Source organism: Asparagus officinalis, unplaced genomic scaffold (genome assembly GCF_001876935.1).
Source record: "Asparagus officinalis unplaced genomic scaffold, Aspof.V1 AsparagusV1_Un610, whole genome shotgun sequence".
Taxonomy (NCBI): domain Eukaryota; kingdom Viridiplantae; phylum Streptophyta; class Magnoliopsida; order Asparagales; family Asparagaceae; genus Asparagus; species Asparagus officinalis.
The window spans coordinates 1-10,239 of NW_017972872.1; the positions used below are offsets into that span (position 1 = coordinate 1).

The 10,239-nt window shown below is 39.2% G+C and overlaps 1 protein-coding gene across 1 annotated transcript; it reads right to left on the reverse strand.

The window, feature by feature from the left end:
- Window positions 1-521: 521 nt before the first annotated feature.
- On the reverse strand, window positions 522-6,702 carry LOC109828000 (mevalonate kinase-like; the record flags this gene model as incomplete). Its single annotated transcript, XM_020395024.1, has 5 exons — window positions 5,241-6,702; window positions 4,941-5,055; window positions 4,251-4,483; window positions 2,594-2,940; window positions 522-693 (listed from the first exon to the last, which is right to left on the reverse strand). Coding segments are annotated over exons 2-5 (775 nt in total), but the record flags the coding sequence as incomplete, so codon positions are not given.
- Between the last annotated feature and the right edge of the window lie 3,537 nt (window positions 6,703-10,239).

The window sequence follows — 10,239 nt, forward strand, 5'->3', positions numbered from 1 at the left end:
CGTGCTTGCATCTCCCATGTTGTCGATCTAGCTCTGATACCAATTGTTGTGCGCGGCGGAAGCTTTCTATGGCAACACGAATAATAACTCGAACTAAACCACAAACAATATGCAAACCATAATCACAGCAAGAACACACAATTTACGTGGTTCGGCAAGTTGCCTACGTCCACGGGGCAAGGAGGGGGGAGATTTTACTACTAGAAATCAAGGGAATACAAATAGGGTTACAAATCTCTCAGACCAAACCCTAAAACAAAGCTCTAGATCTCTCAAAGCTCTCTCACAATTGGATGCAATGATTCTCTCTTTTTGGCTGCTCAAATTCGTCCAACCTATCTCCTAAACAAACAAGTTTAGGTATATATAGAACTTACAAAACGAACCGGGTCGAAAACCTGAAAGCCCAGCCCAAAACAGCGTCGGTCGACCGGCACGGTCGACTGCGATCAATTCCGGTCGACCGGTCGACCGACCAGCTCCCAGCAGAAAACCCAAAACTCCACGGTCGACCGAAACACCTGCGGTCGACTGGCCCGGTCGACCGACCACCTTTCTGTCGCACAGTAAGCTTTGTGCACGAATGCGGTCGACCGGACCGGTCAACCGCTGCCTGGTTTGCCTGATTCTTCTGAGTTTCTGTAATTTCTTCAATAAGAAATAAGCGCATTCGTTGGAAGTTAGAGATTGAACCTACAAAATGAGAAAAATCATTTGAGATAATTAAGTCTAGTGCAATGGAGACTATTAAATGCACAAATAGAATAAGTGATAAAAAATATAATTAATGGAGTAAGGAGGACTAGAGGTAGGCATGTGAGAACTTGATTAGGAGAAGTAAGGAAAATATAGTAATGATTACAATAATGATTAAATTAGCGGAGGATATAAGTCTCAACAGAACCGAGTGGAATAGTAGGATTCATGTAACCGACCCCAAATTTTGGGATAGAAGGATTTATTTTGTTCTTTTCCTTTGGTCCACTACTTAGGTTGACAGGGTACCAGGATCCCTGTTATTACATAATTCCTGTGAGTGGCAGTTATATAGTTGCAATAATCTATTTTGTATCAATGTCATACATTTTTCTTTTTAATAAGGTGACATTTTCCCCAGGGTAGCATAACATCTTTTTTGCTCTTGAATATGCCGTTCGCTTTACACCAATTATTATCAGATGCAAACAAGAACAGTTTCCAGCAATTACTCTTTCACCTCATTCTTTACCCACCACAAGCAAACTGCATACAACTAAGATTTTCTTCCAATTTTAATTTTATAAACTGCATTTTAGTAAGACTTACTTTAAATCTATCCTCCTTTAATGCCAGGTATATTGAATTATAAGGCATTTCCAATGACAAAAACTCCCAAAGGCTAATAAATTTCTTCGAGCTTGTCATAATCTTATTTAAATTCTCCCGATTTATCACCATCTTCTTACAAGATAAAATGTTAACTTAGTAGTCAGCTTTACGGGCTTCTGCTCCATGACTTTAAAAAAGCTTCATTAACTCCGTAATACAGAGAAAATAATGTTCACCGTTTATCTATTTTAATAATAAACTATCATCCAGTTATAACAAGCAAGTTTGATCATAATGATTTACAATGGTGCCTTCTCGGAAGATAAACTAACACATTCTCACGAACTAGAACTACTATGACCAATGAATAACTTATGTTCCTTTAGTGGCAAAGAACTGCATAGCCCGGTGAGGCGTATGGACAGATACTTGGGGGTTAAAGCAATATCACTGGAGACAACTCCCAGAAAAGTTACTGATTCATCGATGTAAAAACAATGTTTTCTCCTTAAGTATGATTTCCTTAGGTCAAGTTATACTGTTCCCATGCTTGTTACACCGAACACATTGGGGAAGTCTTGAGGCTCTTATCTAATGTTCAAAAACAATGGTCTTTCATATTTATGGAATAAGAAACTGGGAAGTGTGTGGTTGAGAAAGGGAGATCTAGTATTGCGGAACCAACTCAAGATGAAGCTAAAGAATGTGAAAAAAGCATTTAAAGGTAGCATGATCTTCGTTAAACAAATATTCAAGAGAAGAATCTCCCAGAGAGGTTGCAAACAGAATTGACATGGGGAGAGCTTGGTAAGACCGAAGGGATCACATTATGCAGTTCTATAGGCTACATTGATAACTTGGGGTGGGTGACAGAAAAAGTCTTCTGCTGATATCAGAAATATAAACAGGTTTCTAGCTAAATTAGTGGTGAAAAAATCAAATTGTATCCTATAACTGATAATTCAAGAAGTCACTTCAAGCATGATTCTCCAGAATGACAGGGAAAGATGACTTTCTTATTTATTGTGTTAGTTAAAAGATAATGCTCATCTATCGGAGGATCCTGGTATTCATGATTCTTTTCTTTCATAAAGATTTTATGTTAAAGGGAAAATATAGGGCTTGATGGCTTTGAGAAAGATAGAAATTTAGAGAAACCTTGTATACGTAATCGCAGAATAAATAATCGGGTAGAGAAAACTGTCAGAAAAGGATACATATAGGTAGCAAAGTCAGAAGACAGCCTCCACCACCAGCCTCGGTCAACTTGGATGCCAATTTATACCTTTAGAGTTGTTTGGAGCACCTTGCTGGAGGCATGGTTCACTCCCATGCATTGCAGTACACCTTGATTCATCTCCATCAGCTCTTCTATCTTCTCATCCTTTGCAGTAACAGAGATGTCATCTGGAGCGGGTGACTGAATAATGGTAGACATCTCCTTGCTAATAGAATCAACAGCAGTAAACACAGATGACATAGCATCTGGATACCGTGAAGCTCTTTCAGATACACCACCAACCAGTGCTTTTGTGTTTCTCCCCACTTTTGTATTGGTTATGAGCATTTTCAGAGGTGTGGTAGGTTTCATGTGTGCCAACTCACCAGATTTGAACATGGTCATGCTTCCTACTGCAATAAATCCATCATGATCAGATCTTAACAACATCCATGAAAAAAAATGTAAACTGGAAAATGAGAATTCCAGGCAAATATAATTCCAGAGCTGAGAAACAGAGAGGTGTCCCCAAACTTTACAGCATGTAACTTCGTAAGGTAGAATAAGAGAACCAATCCAAAGCAAGCAAATGATGTCTTGGGTAACTAGCTATGAAACTGAAAATAGATGATGATAGATTGCTGGTGTCAGCAGAAGTCCAACTTATTGTAGAGGATACCCAGAATGGAAAGGTCTATAACCAAAATGTAATATGAATATCCAAATATTTTACTGTTGAAACAAGGAAAGGGTCCCAGCAGTGACCACTAAGCAGCCAGTTTTTGTCCAACTGAGAGGTAACTATTATTCTAACTTCATTTGAAACTGAAGTTTGGAATAATATAATTAACTTCAATTTTGAAGTTTGGAATAATATAATTAACTTCACTTTCAAGAGTTATCAATAGTTCTTACAATTGGCCTATACTGGGGTGCATTAAGAATTTAGGGTCAGATATGAGGAACTAGTTTTGCTTCAGACCTCAAATACCCAACCAATCTAGTGCAAATTTTATCGCATCCTTATGCCATCTAACTACCTCGAGATGTGTGTGTGGCGTGCGTGCGTGCCCGTGCATGCACGTCCGCCTGTGCTTGTGTGTGCACCCACGAGCACATGTACGTGTGAGTTTTATTAGACAACATATGCTGAATACATTCATAAATTTAAGCTTTAGTATCATATGGAACTCATCATTTGGAGGCGAAGCATTGATATTATAAAACTATATTCATCAGCAATGGGTATGATATGCAGAATGGACAGAGCTTGTACAGAGATCACCTTGACATGCACACATAACATAATTGCCAAAGAGTAACACCAACAGGAAAAGGGGGGAAAAAGGTTATAACAGACACGAAGTGTGCAAAAATAAGATAGAAAACAAATTGTAAGGATAGAATGCATGCAATAACCATAATTTGGAGGTGCATATAGTAAAGTGCATGAATATATGTATGGCAGAAAGGACCAGAGCCTTTTATTCAGATAAAGACAAGTTTTTCCATTTTCAAGTTTTTAAGTACAGATACTAATTATAGTTTTGCTTCTAATTGAGCAAGAAGATGAAATTACTTATACCAGTATTAATGCGCAAAACCTTAAAGAAGTGTGCAAATAATGCATTATGTAGTCCTTCCCACATAACACTTGCAGAAGGATGAGTTTTCAGTGAATAAGAAAACCGTGTACATGAGAATGCTAAATCAAATTACATACCAAATGAGCTCACTGTGTTATCAATACCAGAAGGCTTGCCATGAATAATTTTTTCACCCTCGAACACCCATTCATTCACGAGCTTTAGTTCATTCTCCCCTAATGTGATACTCTCAATGGGATCAGAAAGTGCAAGAAGAGCTGCTGCAATTGCGACACAAAAAGAAGCAGATGATCCTAGACCTGATCCCAATGGAAGATCTGAAGTCATAGCCACCTTGGCCGGCTTAAAACTAGAAATAATAACACGGAATTAAACAGTTTTCTAATCAAGAATCTTGGAGATGTTAGAATATATATGTTAGTAACAAATTGACTATGTTCAGCAGAACTGAAGAACAGGTCTTCTAACTTAAGTATATGACGTTACGGGGTATGTAGCACTAAGAAATCTGCAGATACATCATAACAAAGATAAATACATAGTACATACAGCAAATCGCAAAAGACTCATATAGTATGGTCACACCTACAAAATGTAGCAGTTTAATGTGCACACAGATAGACAAGTACATGCCCACGTAGTTGATCAAAGAAATGTGACCAAAAACACAAAATGCCCAATGACATTTTTATATTAAATGGGAAGCACTGATGCTGATACTTGAGAGTTGACTGAACTTATTGCTACAATTGATGAACATTAGGGCTTCATATATTTGAATAAATGCTTAGTAATAGTTTTTGTACCTTTGGCTTTTTAGTCTTTCCATGAGGTGCTTGAAATATATAGATTTTTCCAGGATCTAATGACATCAAGGACTCCTGATCCAGGTCAAGCATTTTATCAGAATGCCATTGAGTCCTACAAAATCATACCATCTGGTCAAGTTGGGTCCTTCACATCCAAATTAAATGCAAAATATAATTCCTGGTAAATAGCAGTATAGCCCGATGTTTTTTTAATAAAAATAAGAAACATAGATCACGGAATCACAATAATGTTCTAAGCTTGTATTAGATATCTCATTAAAATTTCAAATTTACTACCTGTATAAAAGTGGCATAGCGACCTAACAAGGATTTTCATCGTCGAAAAGCAGTTTCTGATCTTCCATCTTTGTTCAGTTCGGGTCCACTTTGGAATCTTCGTGTGGTAGAACTTTGGAAACACTAGTTTCTTCTGTTAGGAAATTTCAATCAGATTCATTTTTAACGAATTTCTGACAATTTTGCAAGGTAAAATTTCTTAACAGTAGAACTTTTTTCACATAGCATCTACTTTCTTAAATAAACATTCCACCATTCTTTCTTCATGTGAATTAGTGAAGGCATATATTGCAAGCCTCTGATTTCTTAAGATTAATCTGATATGACACTACACTCATGTAAAGAATAATATTATGGCCATGGTTATTAACTTCATCATTTGAATATATAACTCTTATTTCGTGGACAGGTTGTTACTGCTTTTCCTATTTATTCTAACCTGTAACTTTTATAACCAAGTAATTTTTTTTACATATTTTCTTTTTATATGTGAGAATGATCATTCCTTGTTTCCCTTTTACTTTTTTTTAAAATGCTTTTGTGACTATTTTAGCATTACTAGTTTGTTGGGATGAAGATAGTCACTTGTTTGACAACGTGAAATAAAGTTTACCCTTTCTTGGGAATTGATGTATATAAGATTGGATGCTCCACTAAATTTATGAGAGCATAAGTGCTTATGATACTTTTCTTTGACTCTTCTTCATGCGTACTCATTCCAGAAAAAAGTCACTGGTATGCATACATTATACATTTCATTGATATTTGAGAACTCTTCTGTGCTGACTCTATGACCCTAACGTATCTAACTGGCAGATTGATTCTAATAGTTTGTCATAGGTCCAATGGGTTGCCATAATGTTTCCTCAAGCATGTGGATATAAATTCAAACTCCAGTCGAAACTACATGCAAATCTGACCTAATTCATCATCAGTTAATTAGACATTTACTTCAGAACCGTTCCTACATCTTCAGAATGTTCCCCGTTCAGAACTACGACGTACCTATATAACTTGATCTAATTTTCCAGCTTGATTGATTGGTCTCGTCCACTGACTTCTGCTACCAATGTTTCATTGTCTCTTTATGATGCCTGCTGCCTTCTACATATAGAGTTGGCAGTGTTCCTTAAAATATGATTTTATTTAGCCTGTTGTAACAAAATCTCCCGTATTTGCTAGTGATAACGTCAAAAAAAATTCTCTCTTTCAATGCCATTCTCCATTGCACTTTTTTTTTTAAACCAGAAAGTCAAGTTTTTCCCTAACTTCTATGAATGTTCTACCCAACACTAATCTTAATGCATTTTATGTTCTCTCATCTCTCATCCAATATCTCCAATGTTCCTGTATATATAGAAATAACTACTATTTACATGCCACTTACTCATACTTAAATTTGCAGGGATATCCAACAAATATGTAAAAAATAATATATGAATCCAAGAGGTACTATCTAAACTTTAATAAAATCTGAATTCCTAGAATCTTTGTAGCATAAAAGAATTGGACAAAATGACTAATTCCTCCTTAAAATACTGTTGAATTCCTACATTCCCATCTAAAGTATCAATTTACCTACTTTTCCGCTTGTACTATGTGTAAGGACTCATCTCGCTGGGACAACGAAGAGCCAAGCCGGGATAGGCCTAAGCGGAGGAGTCGAGATCATCTCGCCCGAATTAGCAAAGAGAAACCGAAGGCAATGACAGGGGCACCATCAACACCATCAACGGTGGCCCAGCAACTAGAGGGATGTCAAACAAAGCTCGGAATATTATGCTCGGTGAACCCTTGAGGTGATGATACAAGAGATCTACAAGACGAGATGACTGAAAAGCGCGAGACGACTAAACAGATGGACGAGACGAGACTCGACTCGACTCGAACTAGACGAGACGACAACAAACCAGGCGAGACGAGATGACGACTCGAGGCGAAGCAACCCAGACGAACAGACGACTCGAGGCGACAGGACGAGATGACAGGCGACAGGACGAGATGACAGGCGACACGAAAGGCGGAACCACTCGACATACTTAGTCGACTCATGTCCAGTTAACACGAAAGGCGGTACTACTCGGCACGCCTCGTGTCGACTTGGAAAACAGATTAGGAAAGGAGTTCATTTTTGGTTATTTCCTTTTAGAATTAGAGTTTCTTTTTTATTAGAGTTAGGATAGATTTATTCGGCTTTATATAATAGTTTCTTTTGTAAATCAAACAATTAACTTTTCATTATTCAATCAAGAGGATTTTTCTCCTTGTTTTCGTTCTCAAATTTGAGAAACTTAGAGCTTGTTGATTCAAGCTCGTGAATTACCTACTATTGTCAGGGCTCGTTGGCATCGGAACGATATCCGATCGGCCTCCCCGTTTCTACGTCTGCGTCAGGTGAACTTGTACAGTTGTACGAGAACAAGCCTAATGTGAATCAATCCATAACCTTCCCCATCGCCGATATGGAAGGTGTAATGACACCTTATGATCCTATCATCACCTCTACCCAATTCAACGGGTTCCGAGTAGAGGATTATGGTGGACATAGGAAGCTCCGCTGATGTCCTATTCTCGGACGCATTCAACCAAATAAAAATCGACAGATTAAAACTACAGCCATCTCCGAGTCATCCAATAGGCTTCTCGAGTCATTCAATTCAATCGAAAGGGTTGATTGCCCTACCAGTACCAATGGTCGTTGGTGATTATTCCCGCTAATCTACGATCTGAGTCCAGTTTATTGTGATGGACGTCAAGTCAGCCTCTAGTGTTATACTTGGGAGAACCTCCATAAATGATCTCTAAGCAACCCCTTACACCTACCATCAAATGGTGAAGTTCCTAAACCTAAGAGTCAGTATTGCGTGGAGTAAGCAGTGCGAGGCCAGGTCGTGCGACATGCTCTCCATGAAAGGCAAGGCAAGGGAATCCCAGACACCTCGCCAATTGAGAAGTCTCAGGCCCACCTACAGAAGGACAAAGATAAGGAGTGAACAATCACTATGGAAAATTTGAAAGAATTTCTACTCAGCATCGATGAAACTAAGAAAGTTCAAACAAGCTTAGAACTGGCCAAACCACCGCTAGGAGCGATCGAGTTCCTCCGCGCAAAAGTAGTCGTTTTTGCCTGAGGACCCGAAGACATGTCGGGTATAGCCCCAAAAGTAATAGCTCATGAGCTATGTATCGACCGACACTGCATACAGGTCTGACAGAAGATATATATCGGATTAGAAAAAAATAACAGCAGAAGAATTTGACTGATTACTAAAGGCATGATACATCCAGGAGGTCCAATATCCAGAATAGCTGACCAATATAGTGCTAGTCAAAAAGACCAATGGCAAGTGGAGGATGTGTGTCAACATTATCAACCTCAACAAATCTTACCAAAAAGATATTTTTCCCCTCCATTGAATCGATCGACTAGTCGATTCAACTCAAACTATGAAATTCTCAGCTTCATAGATGCTTTCTCATGTTACAACCAAATAAATATGGTAAAGCATGATGAAAAAAAAACTTCCTTCATAACGGACCAGCGGCCTCAAAAATGCAAGAGCAATCTACCTGAGACTGATCAACAAGATCTTCAAAGAGCAAACTAGCTGCAATGTGGAAGCATATGTGGACAACATCCTAGTGACATCCAAGCATGTCAACTTCCACATTGCTAATCTCGAAGAAGCTTTCTCCACTTGTGATGTCCCTGTTTTCACACATGGCTGCAGTCCAAGTTGAACCCAGAAATATCAAACATATTATGCACCCACACTGTGTAACAACACGTTTCACCATCATAGTAATATCTCTCTAGTGGAATCAACAATAAGTGTAGGTACAAAACAGGCAAAATACGAGAAATAAATACATTAGACATGATGTAGAAAGAGATATCTAATAAATATGGCCACCGAGCCACCTCAAGGTGGCTCGGCTAAGGCCGAGCCACCTTGGGGTGGCTCGGCTTTGGCCGAGCCCCCGCGGGCGGTGTTTTCCGACTTTTTTGAGTCGTTTTCCGTTGTCTCGTTTGTCCGTGTTTCGGTTGACCTGAGACTCTGATTTGATGATCTGATTTGGCAGTAAGTTGGATTCCTGATTTGGCAGTAAATCCGCTTCTGAGTTCGAGTCCGAAATTGATCTTGATTCGATCGTGATTCGTCCGAGTCCGCTCTCGGTTGGATGACTCGTTGATTCCTCAACTCATTAGCTTGATTCTGCACGCGGGTGGATTCATTCCGTCGCTTCCGTGCGATTCGTCGATCTCGTCGCCTCGTTGGCTCGTCGGTTTGTGCCGAGTGCCTACACACTTCTCTAAGCGAAATCGCTTCAGCCCACTTTGAAAAGTAATCCGTGATTGCGAGAATGAATCGATCACCTTTGACTGAAGGGGGAAAAATAGGACCAACAATATCCATACCCCATGTCTCAAACATCCAAGACGTGGTTGACGTGTGTAACTGCTCTGGTGGTTGATGCATATAATTTGCATGTATTTGACAAGCGTGGCATTCTCGTGCGTATTCGATTGCATCACAAAAATATCCCATTCTCCTGATGTGATCATACAGTTTGGGTACAAGCTGATGTGCACCACATTCTCCTCCGTGTGCTTCCTTAAGAACTTCTTCTGCTTCTTTGTTCGAAAGGCATCGGAGTAACAAACCATCGTACCCTCTACGGTATAACGTATGGGTCTCGGTATTATAGAAGAATCTTGGTGCTCTTCGGCGTATTGATTCCCTTTCTTTTACATCCTCTGGCAAAATACCATACTGGACGTAGTCAATGGTGGGAAAACGCCAATCTCGGGACTCAAACCCAATTTGAGTTGAATTCACCTCCTCGGCGTTAATGTTTCCGTCATCTTCCTCTTCAATATCCATATCGTATATGGGTATGCAGAGTTGATGCGTCCTCACTGTGACTAACAGCTCAGTTTCGGGAGGCTGCATCAAAAATTGCCTATAGTTCTCCACAACCGGTTCAGTGTTAACGA